Source organism: Pistacia vera, unplaced genomic scaffold (genome assembly GCF_008641045.1).
Source record: "Pistacia vera cultivar Batoury unplaced genomic scaffold, PisVer_v2 Contig320, whole genome shotgun sequence".
NCBI classification, from domain to species: Eukaryota; Viridiplantae; Streptophyta; class Magnoliopsida; order Sapindales; family Anacardiaceae; genus Pistacia; species Pistacia vera.
The window spans coordinates 95,055-121,500 of NW_022196136.1; the positions used below are offsets into that span (position 1 = coordinate 95,055).

Here is a 26,446-nt window from a genome sequence, read left to right on the forward strand (position 1 = left end):
AAGAAAAGAAAGCAATCAACGAAATGTTTCCACTGGAAGCCTCTATGAGTCTAATGTCTATCTTTAAAAAGGACCACTCAGTCTCAGGCACTTAGAATTTTCTGAAAACAAGAAACACTAGCAAATATGCAACTCTGTAAATCATTCAGACAGCAAGAAACTCCACTCTAGTACTCTCATATGAAGGGTATACTATTAATCTAGCTTCAAATTCCAACAGCAAGTGTATATTCATGAAATACTCATACATGTGATAGCAGCAAAAGAAGTTACACATACTACAGACTAATATTGATGACCAAACAGTGTCAAAAGGCCATATAAAAATCCATTCCTTAGCCAACTAATAACTTACTTTTTCCTTATCCATTTTCAGTGAATTGAGCTCCTCCTGGAAAGACTCATTCAGCTTCTGTTCCTCTGAGAATATAAAGAAATCAGACAATACATTTTTTCCTTTCAAGAAAGTAATTTAATAAAACAAACAATGAAAATGAACTTCAAATAGCAAACTTTTATACTTCATAGAGCATTTTCCCTGCAGAATACCTTGTAATTTTAGCTGCAGATTTGACAATTTCTCACGTTCTTTTTCCAGTTCTAACCTAAGTTGTTTCGTTTGTAACTCATGAGTGGCTTGCACCGCTGCCAGCGATCTATTTTTCTCTTCTAGCAAATCTGCAAGCTCCTAGAAGGCATTTATATATCCATTGTCAAGTTTATTTGTCATTCAGAAAAATGAACAATGAAAAAGAAGAGACAGCAGAAAAAAGAAAATATCATCATGCCTACAGAAAAATCTTTCCAAGGGTACTCAAAAAGAAAAGAGTAAGCTAGAAATAAAAGGAACATAATTTGTAATAGGGGGGTACCACACCTATAATATCCAGTACAAATAAAAATCTAGAAATTTTTAAATCAAGATCCAACCTAAGGTGAGGAAATTGTTTTAACAATAAAGTTGCTCAAGAAAATCCCTCAAAAGAAAAGAGAACACAACAGAAAATGGGGTGCTATTACCTTTTCTTTCCCATGTGAAGTGAAATGTTTATTCTCCATCTTACTTTGAATGGTTTCAGGTTGAATGGCATCTGAAACTCCATTGCCTATTCTGTCCTGTTTAGAAAACACACCATTCTGCATTTGGTTTCCAGCATGCCGGTTCTTTACTTGAGCAGTAAGTTTACTCTGTCGGCTTGGTGATAAATCACCACTTCCCTACAGGAATACAAACTTTTTTCAAAAAATCCCCAATAGATTATCAATAATCGGCATGTCTTATTTGAAAATATTACAAAAGCAGCACAACGTTTCAACTTGTAGGCAGAAAAATCATGCTTAAGAGAACACAATATGAACACACACAAACAAAACAATCCACCGTACAGAGAAAGAAGAAAGAAATAATAATCTATAACTTGTAGCATAATGTGTAACACTCACATAGTATAACAGACTATCTAAATATTAAAGTCAGCCAATATTGAAAACTAAAGATTATTAAATGCAGTGTAGACATTGACTTTTGACTAAACAGACACCTATCCCAACCATGAGGTTTTGTATGCCCCTCCTAACACTTGTGACTACCTAGTCTTTCCATTTGGATTTTACACTGGCTAAAGAAACAAAAGCTCTACATACACATTCTATTCAACATATTGAAATCTGGTTTCATCTCATTAAAACTCCTAGACCATCAAAAGAAGGCCCCCTCAAGTCGGCAAATTTTGTTCATCACTCGGTTGAGAAGTACTAAACTAATTGAAGGCCAGTGTATATAGCCGACCAATGAATAACAGAACAATGGCAAGGGAAGGTCATATACCATGGCCAGAATATCATGTGCCAAGATGTATTGCACAGTGCAGCTATACAAGCAGCTGGCCTTTTCCTAAGTCATAAGTTGTACAAGATAACTGCAGCACAAAAAACATCAGAAACAGAACACTGGATACATTTGACCATAAATATATTATCAACCACATTAGACTTAAGATTATAAGTTGAAGCAAATACCATATACAAAAACTCATGAAGAACTAACAGCACAAATAAAACAAATCTCACAAAGCATAAACTCTAGCAGAATAAAGTTTACTAAAGCCGTAAGCAGCCACCTTGAGAACATTAATGCTGTTAGTTGACGCTTTGGAGTTTTCATTTTTAGATGCACTCAAAGCAGCATTTGTTGTATCCAGATTTTGCTTCAGTGAGCCATTTTCTCGGTTCAATCTGGAAATTTGATCCTGCAATATGGCAATTTTAAGGAATTGTAATAAAAAAGAAAAGCCAAAAGCATGAAATTGAACATCTGGAAAGAGTGGATAGGACTAGCTCTCATAACGACCTTCACATGCAAAACAATGACTTATATCTTGAACAGATATCATGCGACTCCCCTTTTTTATTTTAGAAATAAACAGACAAAAGAGCACTGTGCACCTATAAACCATGGGTTCAGCTAGTATGAAAGATTCACCACATGACCAACTCAGCAGCAACATGAAATCATCCATCTCATTAAGCATGTGAAATTTGCTGGCCAGAGTTAAAATAATTTATTACAAACAATGCATCGATCACTGATCATCGTAGAGACAAATATCATATTCATCGAAACAGGCAAAACCTTATGGCAATAGCCAAGCTGGATGGCAAAGATTGCAGTTAAGTGATGAAATCTAGTTTATAGAACAAGGTAGCAAATAAATATATTTATATATCCAATAGAATATAAACTAGAGCATCCATGTTTTCAAGACATATAACTTAGACAAACTTTATACATGGAGGAAGCAAGTTAATTTTATAACCATCTTATAAGTTTAGTATTAGCCTTTTCAATATAGTTGGCTTAATCCTGACTTCATACTAGGACTTCATTTTGAACCTACTTAAGAAACAAAAATCAAGCAAATAAGCAGCATAATACCTCTTTTTCTTTTAATAAGGCCGCATAATTAACTGATAATGCTTTAATTTCTGCCTCAGATCCTTGAAGCCTCTTAATTTCCGCCTTGTATTGTTCAATCTACAAGAATCACAAACAATAGTAAACGCCATACGGTAACACAATGCACTCAGTAGCTAGAAATGAATTTTTTTTTTTAAAAACAAACAAACAAAATTTCATGAATTTTAACTTTCAAAACCATACAAATGAAAGAAAACTAATAAAACCTAATTCTAAAAAATTCAGGCATGAAAACTAAAAAATACCTCCGGATTTCGTGGGGAGTCTATCCCATTAGAGAGCGGAGACCGAGAAACTGACTTAAAGTGGGCAAACCTGTGAGAATTTCTCCGATCAGAGACCGGTGTGGCGTCTCCATTGCCTGAACCGTTGATTGTGAGCTCTTCGTCGTCGTCGTCGTCATCTTCATGCACATCAAGTGCAATCTTGTTTAGGTTTTCCTTCAAATTCGCAATGGTTCCCCACATCCTTAAATTCAAATCCTAAAGATCAATAAAGAGTGTGTATAGGGTTTATAAAAGAGAAGAAATGAAAGATTAAAACTCCTCGGTAATTTGATGAATTTTGGCAGAGAAATGTACCGGTGAAGATTTTGCGGGTAGATCTGAGATGGGAATAAAAACGATTTGAAGTAATTAATTTATTAAATGTAATTATTTTGATTTTGTATGTGCTAGTGAGAGAGAAGGTGAATGAATGAATACCCTTGTATTGTACTATTGTGGATTTTGAAGCGGGTCCAAGATTGGCCCGTTAGAACTTAAAATTCATACGTAGTCGAAACTTTACGCAATCATTAATTCAAACCGATATTTCGGTCTAATCGGTCGGTCCTTTTCAATTTACCGCCATGGTAAGCTGTGTTTTGTATCTTTCTTTACCTTTTTACCCCCTTGGTCGACTCAAGTTAAGAGAAAGCTATTTCTTATTTGGGATCAAAATTTTATTAGCGTATCATGCAAGAGAATTTCAAATAATTATTCCTTGCAAAGGTGTCCTAAAGAAAAAGTGAAAATTGGGCTTTCGTACCATCAACATAAGCCCATTTACTAAAAGAGCCCGTCCCATGCTCATGAAAGGCCGAGATCCAATGAATTTCACCCTTCCTCTATAAATACTGAACCATATTGTCAATTAATATAAGTCTAGGGTTTATGCAATTGCTAGGTCGGCGTGAAGGTTTATATTTTTGATTTTGTCAACAGTTTATTAGTAATTTGTGTTTGAGAAGTTATAGGTAGATGCGATGACGATAGTAGAAAAGAGGAAAATCATGATTGTGGGACGCTTTAGCAGCTGCCCTGCAAGATGAGTCTCTTGTTTTGGTTCGTATTCACCGAGCATCCAATAATCTTTTTTGTTACAACTGAACAAATGTTCGGTAACGAAGGGACCTATGGAGGGAGTGCTACATCAAATGCACTTTTATCCAAGTTTACCTTCGGAAATTGACATCGAAAGTGGATCATCTGAATCTGACGTCTATTCAAGACCCTTTCTTTTACGATCCAATGTTCGTACAAAGTTTCTTCATACATTTATCAATAATCCTGTATTAAAAAAAATTAATTCTTGTAGCGAAGGTCCCAGCAGGGAGGTACGAACTCTTAAAATGAGACCTCTCTAACATCATACAAAACCTTCGCATACTAATTTGCCGAATCGTAGGACACCCTCAACCCTTCAATTTTTGGGCGTCTTGAACCCTCGGCTATATTATCACTTAAAATAATTTTGAATTTTTCACTTTCTTGCTGGTTTTCTTTCTTTATTCCCAGATTTTGGTGTTGGTTTTCTTTCTTTTATGTGTTCTTTTATTACAAAATTTTGGTATTATATTTTGTCATGTAAAGTGAAGGTACCATTTTTTTTTTGTCATGGCCCCATGGGAGCTGAGGATTTTGTGGAATTTTGGAAACGAGATCTCATATCGATGCAAAAGGCATCGCCGAACGACACTGAATAATACCGGAGATTGAAACTGCTAAACAGAAATTAAAATTTAATGATAATTTGATGATAGTTCATGGTTTTGGGCCATTAAGTAGCATATTGATTAGGTTACAACAACGATCACATTTAAGCCATCCTTGGAACGCGACATATGTAAAGGATTGAGGTTGAGGAAGCATTCAGGGCCTTTCCCATTTCTGCGTATAATTGGGTTGCACAATCTTTTGGAGATGATTGAGAATCTGTGTATGAGCACAAGAACTACGAACATATAACACAGAGCAATTCACAATACCCCGTCACATTTGGATTTTCCCATTTTCTAAGCGAAAATATGCCATATACATAAATGTAAATCTGATTGATTCTTTATATTTATATACGTACAACAATAAGGTATAATCACATCATATCTTCGTTTTAACGAAGACCAGAGTAGGCGTAAAAACCGCCTAGTTCCTATATGCACTTTAATTAGGTGTCATTTGGACCTCACTACGTAAGACGCCCATATCTCATCTGCTGGAGGTGGCGGCTGAACCCAATGACCTGGAATGCGGCTGCAAAAAAGTAGCCCGGAGTCAGACAAATGCACATTTAACTATGTGCTTTTATATCTTCTTACGCACAAAAATATTTAAGTCAGTAGTTCACCATAATACAGCTATATTATATTTCAATAGAAATGAAAAAAATTGTAGGTCTTGAAGTGGAAAGATTGGTGGTCGTAGAGAGTCTAGAGACATGCTTATGGTAGAGAAGGGGATGCTCCGGATGGATAAAATGATGTCATTGGTGGTTGTAGCAAACGATAAAAAAGCAGAGGCCAGGTTCATCAAATAGTATTTTAGTACTAATCAACTTCCAAGTATGGCGGTACACTACTCAATCTGGTACCTGTTCCTTCCCCTCTACCTAGTGCTTCCAAATGCAGAATGTAGCTCCAGAGTGCAAAACAGATGGTGCATTAAACGGAACAATATTCATGATCAATGTCTAGTGAGCAGCAGAAGAGGATTGGAATGCTTACCTTCCACCTGGTCTGATATATGCATCCCATGTTCTTCGTACCTGCAAGGGTTGGACAGAATCGACTTGAGATCAAGTGCCTCTAGTATTGGTGACAAATTTTAATACAACAGATGCTGGTATCCAACATAAGGGTATTTGGGGCTCAGTTTCAAGCTGAACCCTTTGTGATCACAGAATTAGAAAATGGCTTCTGAATAGAAGCAAGCAGACATATTGTCTGTAGAGGCAGAGATATTCTATGAGGCATAAGCAAATTCAAAGGAAGGTAGAAAATATCTGAAAATACCTCAATAAGTGTGCCCATGTCCGTATTGCTGCCATGATAGTAGTGATAGAATTCCATAGGTAAATTTGCCACAGAATCAAATACCCCAGCATAACCTTGCTTTTCAAATCTGTTTTTACCAGACTGTTTGTCTACGAAATTACTGGTCTCACTTTTGTCTATGCTCTCAGGTTTTTGGACTTTACTTTTCTCAATTCCTCCGTCATCATTGCTTCCATCTTTTGACACAGGTTCACAATTATCAATGGTTTTTCTATATTCTTCAGCAGTTGCAATGGCATCCTTAGCAGCATCTGTGTCTGCTGCAGCCAATGCTTGACGCTCTTCTTCCTCAACTGCAGCTCGCACTCTTTCAAGAAATTTGTCATCCTCCTCTGGAAGAAAATAGCCTGCATGATTTAACAGCAACAATAATGTTAACTCTCCTATATGATCGATATTATTTCCTGGAGTACATATATTTATTTATGTAAATAGATCCCATACATGTTACATACACAAACACTCAAGTAATAAGCAAATTCATTAACAAAAAGTAAAAATACTTATTGTCTTCTAGTGTTAAACAAAAGCATCCCTTACCACTATTTAATGGTTATAACAACACAACCAGCTGCCTTACCGCAAGTAGTCGCAATAAGCTTTTATGTTAAGATGATTGAAGTTTTACAACACACAAATGCCAAATAAAGGACATTAGAAAAATGGATTTCTAATTTTTTAGTTGAATTGTCACACAAACTTCATAATGGTCAGGGCCAATTCATACTTAAGAGTATAGAAGAGCATATATCTTCACTTTTACATGAAAGAACTATGTGGTTCCAGCTTGATTATAAATTTATAACCCAATCAACTATCAGTCTGATTAAATTGAAAATTACTATGAGTTTAAGAATTAGAGTTGTACCGAAAATTGCACTATAAAATTGATTGCAAGGTAGGTGGGCCAAAAAAAAAACAGGTACAAACACTAAATGAACAGCTAAGAAAATTTCAACAAACATACCTTGTTTCTTCAATTTTTTTATCCTGATAGAGCGCAATTCTTGCAATTTCTCCACAATCAAAACCAGTTCAAGCTGAAATATGAAAGATGGTGTAAGATAAAGGCTGTACAAGTGCAAACAAAAGAGTAATATACAAGTACCAAAAATAAGCAACGGTCTAACTATATCTGATAATCCAAGTTTATTAAGTACCAAAAATAAGCATTGGGCTAACTATATCTGATAATCCAAGTTTATTAGCACATCAGAATACACGGATCTTTATAAAAACGATAATGGTTCACCAAGCCAAAACTTATCTTACTATGACACAAACACCATATCATCTCATAGATCTTCATGGGAGTGAAAACATCTTGTATGATATTTTATACCAACTCTTACCTCAGATTCCAGTCTCTTTCTTTCCTCTTTTGCTTTAAGCTTGGCAATTTCATTCATCTTTTCAACCTGAAATCCCACTCTGATCAGTTACCAAATTCATAAACATGTATCACCCCAACTTTATGCAAATTACAAAAACAACTTTCTAATCGCATGATGAACAAGATTCAATGAGACCAAGGGCACTTAATGACACTACAAGGCAACAAAGTAGCAGAATATTGATTAAAGAAATAAGAAATTGATTTTAGTGATTCTATTGGTGAACAAAGAAACATCATTTCATTAAGCTAAACATGAAAGATTGGTGATAAAATGAACATGATCAGAACTTTTATCAAAACTTGATACTGTTTACCAAAAGGGATGAAAGGTCCAGGCTAATTAGAGAGCAGGGAATTCTCAAAACTGCACCATACTTGCTAGGAGCTAAATGCACCTAAATAAGTGGATTGTTTTCTTACACAAGCTTTTCATTCACGGTGCCTAAACAAAACCTGTGGTTATACAAATATTAAATTTCATGCATCAACTCAAATACATTTTAAGTTACGGAACTCATTACATTTGATGTCCTTTAGTGGTTGCCCATTTTGCCTACCAAAGTAATTAACCTCCACTATTTAATCCTATCAATGGCTCCTCCACTGGTCCTGTGTAAGAAACATATTTTTTAAATACATTAAAATTCTCAAGAAGTTTCAGTTTCCATAGAATCTGATATCAACCTACAGGAAATACAAGGGTTCCAAGCTTCGTGTATTTTAGTCAGATTTGAGATTTTGGCAACTTAAAACCACCATCATAAATCTTGAATTAAAAAGTTCCAGTTAGGGTTGACAACTGACTGAAATCAGTGATGAATGATGAATTGAAACTAATAATCCATCTATTGTAGAAATTTATAAAATGCATAACGGGTTCTTGGTACTCCATAAACAACTGACAAGCACCAATAATAGTCAAAGACCGCAAATTATTAATATCTAAAAATTCAAGTACCTTGCGTTTTGCAATATCCTTAGCAATCTCCCTAGCCCTCCACTCGTCAGCTTCTTGATCAGCTTGTTCAAATCTTTCACGCTTCTAAAGGTCAGAAAAAGATGTTAACACTCAAAATAAGCACTTTTGCAACATAACTTGAGAATAGGCAGCTAGAGCAAAAAATGCAAATTTACCTGGGCAAGCCTTTCTGCTATGCGTTTTCTCTTTCTTTTCCTCCACGTTTTATTACGTTTGGACTTATGTGCTTTATTAACCAATCTAACAGCTAAAGATTTCTCCTCCCATGATGTTGTTTCATCAGAAACAAACCTAAAAGGTTCCAGCTGAGCTCGTAGTTTTGCCATCAAAGAGTTTGCAGCTTCCAACGAACCTTTTTCTTGAAATTCCAAGCTAGTTCTTGCATCTTCCAAATGTTTTGAAAACATGGAAACACAATGATCTTTTGATCCATTTTCAATTTCTTTATAATAGTCTTTATTTTGTTTCATTACCATCAACATTTCTAGCTCTTTCTCCCTGTTTAAATGAGTAGTTTGATTTAAAAAGTTTACTACCTAAAGGAGTAACAATAATTTTATACTTTAATAACAACAAAAATTCGAGTAAAAACATAGAAGTAAAAGTAGAACATACATACATTGCTTTTGCGAGATTTAGAGTTTCTTGAAATTCTTTCAACTGATTGGACACGTTTCTGGTCTCCCAAAAAGCACTTGACCGTGGTGGATCAGGTGGCAACAAAGGGAACCAAGGCCGAGGAGGAGGTGCACCTGGCGGTGCAGTTTGAAATGGTATAGGGTTCATTACTAAGAAAGATTAAAAATAACAACTCAACTGCAACCAAAAGGAAAACCAATCCGTTAATCCGTTGCTATTTGATCGAAAATTAATTCCACATAGTAAAATGATTAATATAAAATAGTAACATTAATAAGGCTGCAATGTCAGTTCTCTTAAATGTCGTTACTATCTATGTTTTTCATTTTCTTTTTTTCATTTTGTTATTCCAATATCCCTAATTTTTTTTTAAATTCTTAAGCTGTTGAAATGAAAATTCGTATATTTGAACAGAAGATTCGATAACGTACATGATCAAAGGAAGTTCTCCCACGCTCTCTTTCGAAGATCTTCCCAAACCCTAAAACAGCTCTAAGTTTAAACGAACTGGTATCAAGGTAGTGCAAACTGCAATTGATGGACGGGGTAAGCGGAAACACATATTATTTCTTTAATAATAATTCAGTAAAAATTTAATCAAAATCGTCAGGATGGCCGAGTGGTCTAAGGCGCCAGACTCAAGTTCTGGTCTTCGAAAGAGGGCGTGGGTTCAAATCCCACTTCTGACAAATACACTTTAAGTTTTTTTGACCTGGGCCGTAAAGTAATTGAGCCCAATACTAAAACTTGAAACATTGTCAATTTCAAACTGTTGACTCTATCTGATGTATTCAAAATTATTTTCTAAGTTACAAATCAAAAGAAAACTAGCGCATTTACTATTTAGCATATGAGATTTGAAAAAATACAATTAAGTTTATGAAAACTAGTATTTAACTGACAGATGAAACGGACAGATGGACTTCCTTTTTTAATAGTTTTTCTGAATACAAATATTATTTTTTAAATGCTTAATTTTGACACCAATTATTGCGCGTATAAAATGTTAAAATGACTTAGAAGTCACACATGATATGTAACGCCCCACATGAGGTACATTGTTATTGTTTCCTCTTTCGCCCTTATTCGAGTTGGTTTTTGTTATTATTGTTTGATTTAGTGTTGGGTTGAATGTTGCCCTGAAATTGGTTGAAAATAGAAGAAGTTTAGTATTTCAGTCTTCGCCGGGCGAAGAAGAATCTTCGCCGCGGCAAGAGGTGTTGAAGCCACGGGGGAGCTGCTGGACAGTTTCGCCGCGGCGACAGAAGTTTCTTCGCCGCGGCGACAGGCCGTTTAAATTGTTTGTTGAGTTTTAGATATTTTCTTCCCTAAGGGCAATTTGACCTTTCTACCCCTAATTAGCAGGAAAGTGGGGAGTTATTTGTAAGGATTTTTCATGGAGAATATGTGTTAGGGGTGAGTTAGTAATGAATCAAAGGATATGGAGGAATTCCCAAAGAAGAGTAAGGGCAAAATGGGAATGAGTGTGTTTATATTTCATTAAAAGGAATTAGAATCAAAGAAACCCCTCATTTCTTCTTCTCAAACGCAACTTCCCATCCTTACTCCTCTCAACTTCTCTCTTCTTTTGATCAAGGTTTTCCAAGGGGTTTTGAAGTGATTTGGGGTGGAAAAGTAACCTAAGGCTCTAGGTAAGGATTTCTCCTTAAGCTGTGTGATTTGTGAATTTTAGTTCATTTTGGTATTTGAGGTTTTCATTCTTTTGGTTAAGATTAGAGGAAAGTCAAGCTAAACAAGTGAAAGGAAAAGTTGGTGAAGTTCTCCATAACAAGGTAAGTAAAACCCAACCCAAGTTGAGATTTTGAAATTTCTTGATTAGGGTTTTGATAGACTGATGTATGTATGTGATGGCATGTAATATGTCATGTATGAAGGATTAAATAGAGATTCTATGCCTTGTGATTGTTTATTCATTGCAAATATGAGAAATGGGTTGTTGGATTGGCAAGGTAGTTGAGATGGATTGAAGGGGTGTTATGGAACCCTTTTTGGAAGTGTTTTGTTTGACAGGTTATTATGGCTTTGTGAAGGGGTTTTCCCCATTTGGATGATTAGGAAAAGTTTTAGATCATGGCTATGATAGAGTTTTATAGTGCACATGAGTTGTTTGATGAAATGCCTAATAGAGTGAGTGTGAGTAATGAACCTTATTCTTGCATATGCTGTTGGCATCTCATAAGTGCATTGGTGAGATGAACCATCCATAGGCACTAGTTGTACAGGAAGAGTGACCTAAGAAAGTGTAAGGAAATGGTGTATGCAATTACCTATGAGTAGAGAGCTTAGTGGGTAAAATTACTCTAAGGGTAGAGAGCATTAAAAAATGCTACAATAGAATGATGAAGAGTAGTATAGTTGGGATGATGCTTTGTGACATCCACCCGACCGTTATGGGAATCGGATTGATGCTTTGTGATCATCATCGAATAGCCCTTAGAGAGATGGGTCGATGCTTTGTGATCGTCACCCAACGAGTAATAGAAATGGGGTAGATGCTTTGTGATCACTATCCGATTAGTTATTAGATAATGAGTTGATGCTTTGTGATTATCATCAAACAGTTAGTAGAAGCGGGTTGATGCTTGTGGATCATCACCCGACAGTGACTGAGGGGTTAATGCTTGGTGATCGTTACCCAAAAGTCATGAGGAACGGGTAGGTGCTAAGTGGTCTCACCGATAGTTAGGAGAACCGATAGGAGCTTTGTGATCCCCACTTGGTAGCCCTAAGAACGGGTTGGTATATGTGAATTCCCACCGATAGTTATGGAGAGTGAGATGGTGCTGTGTGAACGCCATCCGGCCGTACCTCGGTAAGAGAGGTATAGGTATTAGTAGAAACAGAAATAGAAGAGAATTAGAAAAGGAAAGAATTAAGAGTCACACCGGGGACAGACAGTTAGAGGGTTTTACTTACTGAGCATCTCGTTATTTTCCTTTGTGGATGCAGGTTCTAGGTGTTGATGCGGTTGGAGGGGCGTCGGCGAGCGAGGAGCAATAGCTACACTGTTCCCCTGTTTTGTCTTTTAAAATACATTTTTGTAAACAGTACTCTTTATGTATAAAAGACACATGAATTGTAATGAAAAGAAAACTTTGGGCCCAATTTTCTATTGTTATTATGCATGCATTGTACAGTTTTCAGTAGATGTTACATGATATGAGGAGATTGAATCAAATGAAAGGTGAATAGCAATATTTAAAGTGGTTTAGATGCTCTAAAACGAATCCTATGTCCACTGTTATTGTATTAATAAGAGAGAGTGATCAGATCGCGTTCAGCGAGTAGAGTTACAGTTTAGAGAGAGAGAGAACTATTTCAGCTTAAAATCAGCTAATCCCCACAAATGAGAGGAAAGTCCTCTATTTATGATGGGGAAGTTTAAGATAATGATTATGAAAGCTGCAAGTGGGTAGGTGTCGTGCAAATTCTTTCTTTGCGTCACATTGATCACCTGTCCGAGGGATTTCCTCAATTAAAGCAGGGCTTTGACACGTGGGCGATCTCCACCCGCTTGTTGGCCTGGCACTCCCCATCTACACTGACAGGAACCATGCCACTTGCGCTAGGCGCGACGTGGTCGCTCTTGGACGACGCAGAACCCTTCTGAACTCTGACCATCCTTTATTGACGAGGCTCCATATTAGCCCTACTTTTTTAGGCATAACACTCTTATATCATATATCAAATGCATTCTTGTTAACAATTTTTTTTTGAAATACATCATATATACCATTTTTGGAATATATTTTAGTTTTAAATATTTTTAACTTCAGTTTTTTCCTTTTTTTTTCATTATTGAGTTAAGCCAGTTTGCCTGTTGTCTTGTTTTCTTTGGAAGCCCAGTTTGGACCCTGCAACCACATGAACCCATAACTGCCTAGAAATATAGAAATGCAAAAACTTTTTTTTTCTTTTTAATGATCGGGAATGTCCATGCTAGCTTGCATATATCTCAATTAATCCCTTACGGCCCTGAATTTGACAACTGGGTAAATTCCCTCGATGACTATCCTTATTAACAATTCAAGTGAATCGAACTCATAACCTCTTGAGTAATACACCAAAGAGTCCTAGTTGACCACTGGGCCACCCAGTTGTGGTTTAAATTCAAAAACTTTAGTTCATGTTATGCTGATATAATAAAAAAATAAATTACTTTAATTTTTCACATTTCAATAACAAGAAGATAGGGACCTTACAATAAAAATATCCTGAATCCCTTGATTGATTCATCACAAGACAAATTTTGGGCCTCAAAGTCCAAACTTAAGCCACCGGCATTTATAAGCACAGTTATCAGTTGCCTGTTAGGTTTGTAAGGAGACATAAGTGCTATTCACAATAAACTTATCATAAAAACGACATAGACATAGATTTCGTGCTGTTTTATCTAACATTCAAATGCCCCAATTGCATGAATCCAATATCAATCTCGGCCATTTGATTTTAACATCCACAAAAGGAGGTTTTTTTTTTTTTTTTTTTTTTTTCTTGTCGTGCTTTCATTAGTAATAACAACGACCTTGTGGCCGACATCTCGACATGAAACGCACAGCACACCGTCAATGGTCCACCCATCCAATTCGTCTTTACGTTATTGCTTGTTTTTCAAGGATGTGGATTGCTTTTCTCGACATATTTTCCATTACTTTCTTCTTTATTAGTCAGTTTGCTTTTGTAAATCGTAATTCCACATGAGTAGGATTTAAACCAAATAAGCAATTGTTCTATATGGACTGGATCTGAGAAGTAAAGTTTGGTATCGCAATTAGAAGGATTATGACAGAATTATGGCCATTTATATCTTTGATAATGAAACCAAAGATGGTGCTCATTATTGGTCAAGTTTGACTTCAGTTTAGTTGAAGGGACGTTTATATTATAGGTAGGTGTTATATTTAAATATATATTTTAAAGAAATTTGACTGGTTACTTATATATTATCGTAAATGAGCAAAACCGACATTTTTTTTTTTTTTTTGGAATATCTGAATGATTCATTTACATAACGTATTTATTATATATCACCATGTGAATGATAAGGTGATATAAATACCTACAATTAGTTGACAAATTATTTGATGAGATTAAATTTTGGAATAACTTTTTTTTTTTTTTAAATATAATATTACTGATTGCATTCGTGTTACATGCCTATTCTGATGTGAATAGTGTACTGGAACACGTAAACGGAACTTTATACTGTATGGGACACTCCATCGATTCCAAGAATGGCTTTGAGAAGTTAGCAACGACAGAAAACAGGAATGGGAAGTCTGATAGTGAACACAAGTAAGATGCGGGAAAGCAATTAATGGGTTTGGTCCCCTCCGTTCAGGCTAAATTTGAGTGTTGCGGTGCTGCTTCACAATTGATATGGATTTTCTCCTACCATATATACTTTGTCTCTATCCTATCAACTTGTTTGTTCTCACGTGATCAACTCTTAGAAAATCCCTTCTCTGTCTCCTAATAATACAAACACCAAAATTACAGAGTCCATTGACGATAATGAACATATTCACATTGCTCAAGTCCTTCCCATTAATGAACATTCACAATAACATGCCCGATTTTCTCCAAGGTTTAGATGCGTAATGTCTCAAATCAATATGTCTGACAAAAGGCACGAAATTGGAGGGGTTACCCTCCCCACAGCTGAAAAGACGAAAACATAACAACAGAAGGATAAAACGAAGACTTGATGAGGGCCCTTACATTTCCAACAGAACACAGCTTTAATTTCCTGTGCGATTGCTTTCCTGAATTTACTTTTGAATTGACTACGGCATTATGCCTTCAGCAATTTGACTGCTAAGTTCCTTGATATAATGGTAAGTCCTTGGAACAACATTAATTTTATCCTGAAAAGCCTTACTAAGATTTTCACATAGACAATTATAAGGAGAAAGAGGAGGGTGCCGGAAATCTTCTTATACTTACAAGAAGAAGAGAACAAAAAAATATGTTATTTTAACAAGATTTTTCTATAAATTCAGAAAACAACAAATAAGTGTCATCCAATATTAATTAAGAGTTTCTACAGCTATGAATCCATGAAGCTTGTGCGAGACAAATTCAGATTAAATCCAAGAGAAGGAACACCAAGAAATGGACAAGGACCACCTGTGCTCAATCTCTAGCCATGCATGTCTGACACCTCTACTCTTCTCCTTCCAGTCGCTGTTGTCTCTGTTAAACGATCATTTCTCTGAATTAAAACGTAAATGATGATCAATCACGACTAAAATATTTGTCACTGTTAATAACTACGTGCTTGAGAAAACAAAGGGTGGTTAATTAACTCTTAAAGTAAAGAAGAGTTAAAGGTCGATAACATACCTATTGATCTTTTGCAATGAAGAATGGCTTCATGGATTGAGCTCTCAATATCACACCAATCATCCACTGAATATGCTGTACTTCTTGTGGAGATGCTTGGGTGAATATTGCTACACCTCTAACTTCCCAAGCTAGTCTCCTATCAATATCGTTAACCCTAATACTTTCTTGAACTTCTATAATTGCTTGATTGCACAACGATCTGATATGTCCAAAACACTTTGGATGATTCGCTGGGACGACTTTTTCCACTTTATAAAGCAATCACAATGACCATCCAGGGATGAAATACCAATATTTCCTACAGAAAACGAAGAGCCAGGTAAGACTGTTATGAAATCTGAGCTATTGGAGGAATCTATCTCCGGAGGATCATCAACAAATACAGGTTGATGAGGCCATCGGAAAAAAGTTCATCAGCATGAAGAGAGCAACAGGGATGTAGGAATATCAAAATTAAAGTTGAGGGCTTCTTTTACTAAGGTGCCGTCCAATTCCTTTGAGGTGACTTCCCTGGAATTGTAAGAGATGTTGTATTTGATAACCAACTAGATGAAAAACTTTCAATGGCTAAAGGGTGGGATTTTTCCATGGACCAATTAGGGCAATAGTTCTAATGAAGGATGATAAGCTTGTATATATACAGGTTCCAATCCACGAGAACAAGAAAGGTTAGATTCAATAAGGAAACAATTTTTAAAGGCAGGATAATCATTAGATTATAAGGCTAGCTATATTATACTATAATATTCATAATGAGGTTATATTAAGGTAACATAATAATATTTCTGTTAAGCAATAACTTCGTGCATGTTTCGTGTGTGTGTATATATAAATATAAAAAATTCTAAGTCAATAACATAATGGATTATGGTTTGTTTTATGGAAAAAAAAAAAGCAATAAATTTCACAAAATTATTCGACCGCAGACGTAATTGCTTGGTCCATCCGATATTGGGCCATCGAGAGACAAATGGAACAAGAAACAGGAGCAATGGAATACTGTTATATATATATATATATTTTTTTCTTTATTTATTTATTCGTTTTCGTTTTGGTTACGGATGCCAAAATGTATTCCATCTAATATATTCATATATGATATTCCAGCAAAGATAAACATAAATAAAAGAGGAAATCTACAGTTTCAAGTTACCTATAGTTATAACAAGTGCCATGTTGTAATGTCAAATAATTCCATCTTTATAAACTAAAATGGCATTCTAGAAGTGTTGTCATAATTTTTTAGATGGTTATTATTATTATATTATTTAATTATATAGAGAATGGTGATGTGGAATTTGTATTGACAGATTAAAAATATTAAGGAGAATTCTTGTACAAATACACACATCTCCCATGTTAGCATATATTGTCATAACAAAAGTGAAAAAGTGAATATAAGAGAATAAAATATGCATTCAGTTAAAATGAAATTAATATATTTGTATTTAAAAATAACTAATTTTTTGGACTATATCTTAGCTCTTGAAAATTAAGATAAGACCTGAACGTCAGAAGCTAGTAGGAACTTAGTGCTAAAATTGGGCCAGAACCCACCACAAGGCACAATGTTCCAATGTGGCCAACCGGTTGAGGCCTGACCCATTGATATTTGGATAATGTTACTGTAATTTACATGAACGATTGAAAATAGGACAGTGGCAACTGACCCATTAGTATATTTTTTAACCACTTTATGTACATGGACTTCATTCTCTATGGTCCTTAATGAGAAAATTGGATTAAGCTTATCTCCCCCACACTTATCATTATACACAGCAATTGATAAAACCAAATCAAATATTGGTCAACTGCAATATTACAAATCAGTTGGTCTCTAGCAAATACATCTTGGACTCCAAATGGTTCGGTGGGTAGCTCTTGGATTTGGTCTCTAACTGAAACATTGTACTTGTACTTGTTTTGATCTTTAACACTAAATGGGTAAAGATTTATTTAAACATCATCAAGGGATTCAGTGAGTAGTGGAATCTATCAAATATTTCATTACTTAGCTTAGGTTTACGAATCAAATCAATCTTTTACTGCCATAAAGATCGAGAGGATTTTATGTTAACACGGGAGATATTGAATATCTCTGATTAAGGTATCATCCAAAACAATAATCTCTGCGGGGCTGGATTTATAGTAATCTTGCTGCTAGTTTACTTGCAAGGAAATTTCGTTTGAATGACTGAGAGGAAGTGCTTTTCACATTTTGCGGGGGCTGTCAAATCATAATTATTTAAACTTCCTTGAATAACTTCAAAAAGATCTTCCAAAAAAGGAATAAGGTTAGTAATATTATAATAATATTTCAGACTTTGAACTTTATCTTGTTAATATAACACTAGTAACTGCCATATATATGTTCATTTAGCGTAAAGGGTAACACAAGACGCCGAAGCTATTATTGTTCTAAACAGAGGCAAGTGACAAACCAACTTTCAAATGAACTAGAATTGTTTGGCTATAAACACTTCGTCTGCGTCAAGCAAATGTCACTCTTCCAGACTGGTGAATCCCTTGATTAGCAATTTAGCATTACCACAAAGACCAAATCTGTACACTATAAAATGCGCGCATGCGGGCTCTCTTAACATAAGTACATAACTCAGCAAACAAAAAATTAATTCTGATTAGCGTGAGTGATTCTGGCCAGCAAATTTGAGTATAAGGCGTTTCGATCAGCAATCTCACTGACATTTTTTCTTACATTGCTTTTGCTAGCAATAGGTACTAAGCTGGGGGTATTGCTATCTATTGGGGTCAAAACGGCAATGAAGGCACTCTTCAAGAGACTTGTGCTACAGGGAACTATGACCATGTATATTATCTTTTCTAGCAACTTTTGGCGATGGGCGGACCCCAATGATAAACCTTGCCGGTCATTGTGATCCATACAGCAATGGTTGCACTGGCTTGAGCTCTGACATAAATCCTGTCAAGCAAAGGTGTCAAAGTGATTCTTTCATTGGGAGGCGCTTCTGGTAGCTACTCGCTTAGCTCAAGTGCAGATGCAAAGCAAGTTGCTACTTACCTTTGGAATAACTTCCTTGGGGGACAATCGTCATCTCGTCCACTTGGGCCTGCTGTACTGGATGGTATTGATTTTGATATCGAAGGTGGAACAAACCAACACTGGGGCGAGCTTGCAAGATTTCTTTCAGGATATAGCAATCAAGGCAAGAAGGTGTACATAACTGCAGCTCACAATGCCCATTTCCTGATGCTTGGATAGGAGATGCCCTTAAAACTGGTGTGTTTGACAATGTCTGGGTCCAATTCTATAACAACCACCTTGTCAATACACTCAGAGATATGGGAAACTAGAAAACGCATGGAAAGAGTGGACCTCAGATATTCCTGCTACTAAGATTTTCTTAGGTTTACCTGCATCTCCTGAGGCTGCAGGTACTGGCTTCATTCCGGTTGCTGATCTTAAATCAAAAGTGCTTCCGTTCATCAAGGGTTCTGACAAGTATGGAGGTGTTATGTTGTGGTCCAGTATTATGATGATCAAAGTGGATACAGTTCTTCCATCAAGAATGATGTCTAATTCTGAACACTAAAGTACTGTCAATGTATCATATCATGTATCTTTGCATATGAGTGAGGTCTTAAATTTTATGTATCCCACATGCATGTAATATAATTGTGCCTGTATTCTTGTCATTTATGAAATATAATGTGCCTGTATCTTGTCATTTATGAAGGATATATACACGGATTGCGGTCTTAAATTACTAGCTATTATGTTAAAACAACAGCTCTGTGTTCCTTTCCTTGACTTCACTATCTTTAGGTTTCTCTCCGAAACTTCATAATATATGACTGAGCACTAAAATCTATGAAAAATCAATCTGTAAATAAATGGTAGGTAGCTTCGTTTCGTTTGTGTTAAATACACGCGACCTTGATGGGAAGTGAGGAGATGACAGGGCAAGGGGCAACCGACGACGTTGTGAAGATGCAAGTGGAGGCTATGCACAGGCTGCGACCATCAACTGGAACCCAAAGTTGAAAATGTCAAGCCAAGACTAATATGCGTGCAAGTTATATCTGGACCATGCGAATTATCTACGAGACTACGACATCATTCAATCGAATTTTGAGCCAAAGGTGAAAGTGTCAAGCTAAGACAATACGCACGATATCATTCAATGAAATTTTGATCTTTCCGAAACTTCTTGTAATCAATTTCTTCATTTAGCTGATTCTGTTATCTCTTCTGTCTCTGAACAAAATACGGAGGTAGTTTAAAAACTGTAATATGGGTTTGGTAAAATTATTAATAAAATTATCAAGAATAATCTTTTGAAAAAGGAAAAGGAAAATCGGGCTTTTTCAATTAACCTATAAGCCAACGATTTTGATCCGAATAGAGGTTATGAATTAGTATTTGATTAGAATAATGTAAAATAATTTTATAATCTCAATTATCAAAACAGACTCTAAAAAATAATGATAAGTCTTGCATTGTACCAATCTTAGGTTCACGTATATATATTTTTATTACATCAAATATTGGGGGTACGTGAGTGATAGTTAAAAAACAATAATACTAATCAACATCTTCATTAATTTTTCACTAATTCTATATGATAGTTTGCAATTGACTGGTCAAACGGGATCTGTTGTTAAACAGATAAGACTCATGTAAGTTAATTAATTAGAATCAATGGTGTTTGTGGGAGAAAATGAACGAGAACAAGTGTTTGTGCTCTCTAACGAAACGGACTGCTGCACAACCAGGCTTAGCGCGTCACATTGCAGTACTTATGTTGCGTGTGATAAACATAAATGGAAGAGGACAAAACAATAGGAGGTGGAGAAAATTGAAATGTATGAGAATGAGAGTTGGATATTTTGGTGTATTGGATCACGTATATCTATATCAAAATGGGATAGTATGACAGTTTCCTTCGTCACGACAGAAAGCGCAAGCAACCAAGTACCAACAAAACAATCACAAGCAACTTATAGACTCAAATACTAGCGGCCTTATTTATCAAAACCTGTGGTTAATATTAAAGGCTGCAAAGTGCTTTCAAATAAACCACAGTTAAATAGATCAGTCTCATAAAATAACTAAACACATTTCGGGTGGCGGTTGGTCATCCACGCACACCTCATACTGCAGGTTAGTTGCCTTTGTCGCACCATATTGGACTAATTTTATGTGATTGAATTGAAATCAATAACCAATAAATTGAATTTGATAGGATATTTATTACTTTAGTATGTTTATTAGAGTTTTGTATTAAATAATTCGATTTTTAGTATTTAATTAAGTACTTAAAATATTTATTTTAGTTCAACAATAAATTTTATTCATATTTATTTTAGAAATTTGAAAAATATCAGATTTTGTTAAAATTGTTATTGTTATAACACAAAATCATATTATACAGTAATAATAAATAATATTATGTTAATTAATTACAAGTAATTAATATTAAATCGAGTAAACAACTTTTTCCCATCCAAGGTTTGCCTTAATGACACTTTCCACCCTAAAAGTTTGAAAATACCACTTTTTCACCCAACATTTATATTTCGTTAATATCCAAAATACACTTTACTTTCTCAGCCGGCGTTCAACAAGTTACCAAGAGCCAACGTAAGTGAGTTTTTGTAAAATGGAGACCACTAAATCAAATAGTATTGACCAATTGAATATTCACCGTTGAAATCAACTAAGTATATGAGATCTTAGCTTTTCGGTGGTTAATAATCAGCAAAATATCAGGTGCTGAAGTAAGAAGAGTTTTGTAGAGAGAAGAGTGGAGATTCAAATGGTGGTGATCGAGATAATTTTTTCTACCATAATCGGCTTTGCATAATAACATAATATTAACTTTAAGTGGGAAATGGTACTTTAAAACTTTTTAGGTGGGAACTGTAATTATGGCAAACCTGGGTTGGGAAAAGGTCATTTACTTACATCAAATCATATTTAAAGTTGCAAAACTCATGCAAACCAAACATCATACCTCCATGAGGCAAACATTATATCTCCATGAGGCAAACATAAAGACAAGCAGTGGGGACAATCAATATTATTTGAGTAATGCTACAGCCACCGAAGGTTGTGCACTGAATCTGTGCACCGAATTACGTAGTAAAATCTTGACCATTTATTTATTACCAGTTAATATCAATAAATGGTCAGGATTTTGCCACGTCATTCGGTGCACAAATTCGGTGCGCAACCTTCGGTGGCTCTATCATTTTCCATATTCTTTTCTTTGCGCATAAATTCTTTTAGTCCAAAACTCTAAAAAATGAAATATAGCTCCATATATAGGTTTTAATTTTTGTTTTTCTATATATTCTTGATTCGATTTTTTACACCAATGAGAAGTATGTAAGATCTATGGTAGAATCCACGTCAGGGTTTGTAGTAAACCTGTATTTTAATGTTAAATTAATGCGAAAATAATAAACAAACACAAAGAATAAAGAATTTCTAAAATAGTTAGGACGTAAAGTGCAAATCTTACGTTCAATGTTATATTATTGCTCATATTGTGCGCTTTTTAAGTACAAACAAGCTCAATTCTTAGTACAGAAGATACGGTTTTTATAGTAGGAAGAATATAGTACTCCAAAGATCCTTTTGTTGGGGGTGAAAGACCGATTTATATATTGTTGACTTAGTAGATTTACATATGAAGTAATCCTAATATGGAGTGACACAAGACCTAACTAATAGGTCAACGTTAAGACTTACCAATGAAGTAATCTTTTGCAATCTTACAGGTAAAGTAACCCTTTGACAGAGACGGTCCGATGATAATATATATCCTTTGGATACGTAGCGTTAACATTACTTGTAGTATCATTTTGTGCAATCTGATTTGCCAAACATATCCTGTATGCGGTAATGTTGTCTAATTGATTATTTAAGCATATGATATCATTATGGGTTGTAAACTATTGTAATATCTTATTTGACTTTCAATTGTATTTATATAGGGTCGTAATTAAGCCACAATAAGGGTGTCATTTCNTACGTGTTACATGCCTATTCTGATGTGAAATAGTGTACTGGAACGCGTAAACGAGAACTTTATACTGTATGGGACACTCCATCGAATTCCAAGAATTGGCTTTGAGAAGTTAGCCAACGACAGAAAACAGGAATGGGAAGTCTGATAGTGAACACAAGTAAGATGCGGGAAAGCAATTAATGGGTTTGGTCCCCTCCGTTCAGGCTAAATTTGAGTGTTGCGGTGCTGCTTCACAATTGATATGGATTTTCTCCTACCATATATACTTTGTCTCTATCCTATCAACTTGTTTGTTCTCACGTGATCAACTCTTAGAAAATCCCTTCTCTGTCTCCTAATAATACAAACACAAAAATTACAGAGTCCATTGACGATAATGAACTTATTCACATTGCTCAAGTCCATTCCCATTAATGAACATTCACAATAACATGCCCGATTTTCTCCAAGGTTTAGATGCGTAATGTCTCAAATCAATATGTCTGACAAAAGGCACGAAATTGGAGGGTTACCCTCCCCACAGCTGAAAAGACGAAAACATAACAACAGAAGGATAAAACGAAGACTTGATGAGGGCCCTTACATTTCCAACAGAACACAGCTTTTAATTTCCTGTGCAATTGCTTTCCTGAATTTACTTTTGAATTGCCTACGGCATTATGCCTTCAGCAATTTGACTGCTAAGTTCCTTGATATAATGGTAAGTCCTTGGAACAACATTAATTTTATCCTGAAAAGCCTTACTAAGATTTTCACATAGACAATTATAAGGAGAAAGAGGAGGGTGCCGGAAATCTTCATATACTTACAAGAAGAAGAGAACAAAAAAATATGCTATTTTAACAAGATTTTTCTATAAAATTCAGAAAACAACAAATAAGTGTCATCCAATATTAATTAAGAGTTTCTACAGCTATGTATCCATGAAGCTTGTGCGAGACAAATTCAGATTTAAATCCAAGAGGAAGGAACACCAAGAAATGGACAAAGGACCACTTGTGCTCAATCTCTAGCCATGCATGTCTGACACCTCTACTCTTCTCCTTCCAGTCGCTGTTGTCTCTGTTAAACGATCATTTCTCTGAATTAAAACGTAAATGATGATCAATCACGACTAAAATATTTGTCACTGTTAATAACTACGTGCTTGAGAAAACAAAGGGTGGTTAATTAACTCTTAAAGTAAAGAAGAGATTAAAGGTCGATGAACATACCTATTGATCTTTTGCAATGAAGAATGGCTTCATGGATTGAGCTCTCAATATCACACCAATCATCCACTGAATATGCTGTACTTCTTTGTGGAGATGCTTGGGGTGAATTATTGCTACACCTCTTAACTTCCCAAGCTAGTCTCCTATCAATATCGTTAACCCTAATACTTTTTCTTGAACTTCTTATAATTGCTTTATTGCACAACGATCTGATATGTCCAAAACACTTCTGGATGATTCGCTGGGACGACTCTTTCCATTTTATAAAGCAATCACAATGACCATCCAGGGATGAAATACCAATATTTCCTACAGAAAACGAAGAGCCAGGTAAGACTGTTATGAAATCTGAGCTATTGGAGGAATCTATCTCTGAAGGATCATCAACAAATACAGGTTTGATGAGGCCATCGGAAAAAAGTTCATCAGCATGAAGAAGAGCAACAGGGGATGTAGGAATATCAAAATTAAAGTTGAGGGCTTCTTTTACTAAGGTGCCGTCCAATTCCTTTGAGGTGACTTCCCTGGAATTGTTAAGAGATGTTGTATTTGATAACCAACTAGATGAAAAACTTTCAATGGCTAAAGGGTGGGATTTTTCCATGGACCAATTAGGGCAAATAGTTCCAATGAAGGATGATAAGCTTGTATATATATACAGGTTCCAATCCACGAGAACAAGAAAGGTTAGATTCAATAAGGAAACAATTTTTTAAAGGCAGGATAATCATTAGATTATAAGGCTAGCTATATATTATACTATAATATTCATAATGAGGTTATATTAAGGTAACATAATAATATTTCTTGTTAAGCAATAACTTTCGTGCATGTTTCGTGTGTGTGTATATATAAATATAAAAAATTCTAAGTCAATAACATAATGGATTATGGTTTGTTTTATGGAAAAAAAAAAAGCAATAAATTTCACAAAATTATTCGACCGCAGACGGTAATTGCTTGGTCCATCCGATATTGGGCCATCGAGAGACAAATGGAACAAGAAACAGGAGCAATTGGAATAATGTTATATATATATATTTTTTCTTTTGCTTGATTTTCTTATGTCTTTATTTATTTATTTATTCGTTTTCGTTTTCGTTTTGGTTACGGATGCCAAAATGTATTCCATCTAATATATTTCATATATGAGATATTCCAGCAAAGATAAACATAAATAAAAGAGGAAATCTACAGTTTCAAGTTACCTATAAGTTATAACAAGTGCCATGTTGTAATGTCAAAATAATTCCATCTTTATAAACTAAAATGGCATTCTAGAAGTGTTGTCATAATTTTTTAGATTGGTTATTATTATTATATTATTTAATTATATAGAGAATGGTGATGTGGAATTTGTATTGACAGATTAAAAAATATTAAGGAGAATCTCTTGTACAAATACACACATCTCCCATGTTAACATATATTGTCATAGCAAAAGTGGAAACAAGTGAATACTCCTATAAGAGAATAAAATATGCTTTCAGTTAAAATGAAATTTAATATATTTGTATTTAAAAATAACTAATTTTTTGGACTATATCTTAGCTCTTGAAAATTAAGATAAGACCTGAACGTCAGAAGCTAGTAGGAACTTAGTGCTAAAATTGGGCCAGAACCCACCACAAGGCACAATGTTCCATAATGTGGCCAACCGGCTGAGGCCTGACCCATTGATATTTATATAATGTTAATATGTTGCTGTCATTTACAATTTTACATGAACGATTGAAAATAGGACAGTGGCAACTGACCCATTAGTATATTTTTTTAACCACTTTATGTACATGGACTTCATTCTCTATGGTCCTTAATGAGAAGAATTGGATTAAGCTTATCTCTCCCACACTTATCATTATACACAGCAATTGATAAAACCAAATCAAATATTGGTCAACTGCAATATTACAAAATCAGTTGGTCTCTAGCAAATACATCTTGGACTCCAAATGGTTCGGTGGGTAGCTCTTGGATTTGGTCTCTAACTGAAACATCTTGTACTTGTACTTGGTTTTGATCTTTTAACACTTAAATGGGTAAAGATTTATTTAAATCATCATCAAGGGATTCAGTGAGTAGTGGAATCTATCAAATATTTCATTACTTAGCTTAGGTTGTACGAATCAAAATCAATCTTTTACTGCCATAAAGATCGAGAGGATTTTATGTTAACACGGGAGATATTGAATATCTCTGATTAAGGTATCATCCAAAACAATAATCTTTGCGGGGCTGGATTTATATGTAATCTTGCTGCTAATTTACTTGCAAGGAAATTTCGTTAATTTGAATGACTGAGAGGAAGATGCCTTACACATTTTGCGAGGGCTGTCAAATCATAATTATTTAAACTTCCTTGAATAACTTCAAAAAGATCTTCCAAAAAAGGAATAAGGTTAGTAATATTATAATAATATTTCAGACTTTGAACTTTATCTTGTTAATATACACTAGTTAACTGCCATTATATATGTTCATTTAGCGTAAAGGGTAACACAAGACGCCGAAGCTATTATTGTTCTAAACAGAGGCAAGTGACA

General features: G+C 35.1%; 3 protein-coding genes, 2 non-coding genes and 1 pseudogene across 6 annotated transcripts; 3 read left to right on the forward strand and 3 right to left on the reverse strand.

The window, feature by feature from the left end:
• Positions 1–83: 83 nt before the first annotated feature.
• LOC116136990 (golgin candidate 4-like) lies at positions 84–3,700 on the reverse strand. Its single transcript, XM_031422676.1, has 8 exons — positions 3,559–3,700; positions 3,223–3,459; positions 2,936–3,034; positions 2,121–2,249; positions 1,021–1,218; positions 550–688; positions 356–420; positions 84–101 (listed from the first exon to the last, which is right to left on the reverse strand). The coding sequence occupies exons 2-8, from the start codon at positions 3,442–3,444 to the stop codon at positions 84–86; spliced, it is 870 nt and encodes a 289-aa protein (XP_031278536.1). The 5' UTR covers positions 3,445–3,459; positions 3,559–3,700.
• An 852-nt stretch (positions 3,701–4,552) lies between these two features.
• Positions 4,553–4,698, forward strand: LOC116137208. Its single transcript, XR_004129133.1, has one exon. It is a non-coding gene; the product is annotated as a small nucleolar RNA snoR145 (small nucleolar RNA).
• Positions 4,699–5,253: 555 nt separating this feature from the next.
• On the reverse strand, positions 5,254–9,815 carry LOC116137015 (U11/U12 small nuclear ribonucleoprotein 59 kDa protein). The gene is made up of 9 exons (XM_031422698.1): positions 9,736–9,815; positions 9,285–9,481; positions 8,821–9,163; positions 8,645–8,728; positions 7,643–7,708; positions 7,258–7,330; positions 6,249–6,637; positions 5,961–6,001; positions 5,254–5,490 (listed from the first exon to the last, which is right to left on the reverse strand). The coding sequence occupies exons 2-9, from the start codon at positions 9,449–9,451 to the stop codon at positions 5,412–5,414; spliced, it is 1,242 nt and encodes a 413-aa protein (XP_031278558.1). The 5' UTR covers positions 9,452–9,481; positions 9,736–9,815; the 3' UTR covers positions 5,254–5,411.
• Positions 9,816–9,909: 94 nt separating this feature from the next.
• TRNAL-CAA lies at positions 9,910–9,993 on the forward strand. Its single transcript has one exon. It is a non-coding gene; the product is annotated as a tRNA-Leu (tRNA).
• Positions 9,994–15,384: 5,391 nt separating this feature from the next.
• Positions 15,385–19,232, forward strand: LOC116137157 (annotated as a pseudogene).
• Positions 19,233–23,577: 4,345 nt separating this feature from the next.
• LOC116136835 (probable membrane-associated kinase regulator 6) lies at positions 23,578–24,631 on the reverse strand. 2 transcript variants are annotated; one of them, XM_031422506.1, is made up of 2 exons: positions 23,904–24,631; positions 23,578–23,751 (listed from the first exon to the last, which is right to left on the reverse strand). In XM_031422506.1, exons 1-2 carry the CDS (start codon positions 24,505–24,507, stop codon positions 23,699–23,701), a joined length of 657 nt encoding a protein of 218 aa, XP_031278366.1. In that variant the 5' UTR covers positions 24,508–24,631; the 3' UTR covers positions 23,578–23,698. The 2 variants fall into 2 exon arrangements, with proteins under 2 accessions (XP_031278366.1, XP_031278367.1); XM_031422507.1 differs by having other exon boundaries at positions 23,578–23,770.
• Between the last annotated feature and the right edge of the window lie 1,815 nt (positions 24,632–26,446).

Excerpts from the sequence above, each read along its gene's own strand:
- LOC116136990 (XM_031422676.1), bottom strand. The coding sequence starts at position 3,444 with ATGTGGGGAACCATTGCGAATTTGAAGGAAAACCTAAACAAGATTGCA. Across the intron at positions 2,250-2,935 it reads CCTTATTAAAAGAAAAAGAG|GATCAAATTTCCAGATTGAA; the intron begins GTATTATGCTGC and ends GCCATATTGCAG. Across the intron at positions 689-1,020 it reads CTTCACATGGGAAAGAAAAG|GAGCTTGCAGATTTGCTAGA; the intron begins GTAATAGCACCC and ends AATGCCTTCTAG.
- LOC116137015 (XM_031422698.1), bottom strand. The coding sequence starts at position 9,451 with ATGAACCCTATACCATTTCAAACTGCACCGCCAGGTGCACCTCCTCCT. Across the intron at positions 8,729-8,820 it reads TAGCAGAAAGGCTTGCCCAG|AAGCGTGAAAGATTTGAACA; the intron begins GTAAATTTGCAT and ends TCTGACCTTTAG. Across the intron at positions 5,491-5,960 it reads TATATCAGACCAGGTGGAAG|CCGCATTCCAGGTCATTGGG; the intron begins GTAAGCATTCCA and ends ACTTTTTTGCAG.
- LOC116136835 (XM_031422506.1), bottom strand. The coding sequence starts at position 24,507 with ATGGAAAAATCCCACCCTTTAGCCATTGAAAGTTTTTCATCTAGTTGG. Across the intron at positions 23,752-23,903 it reads TCATTGCAAAAGATCAATAG|AGACAACAGCGACTGGAAGG; the intron begins GTATGTTCATCG and ends ATCGTTTAACAG.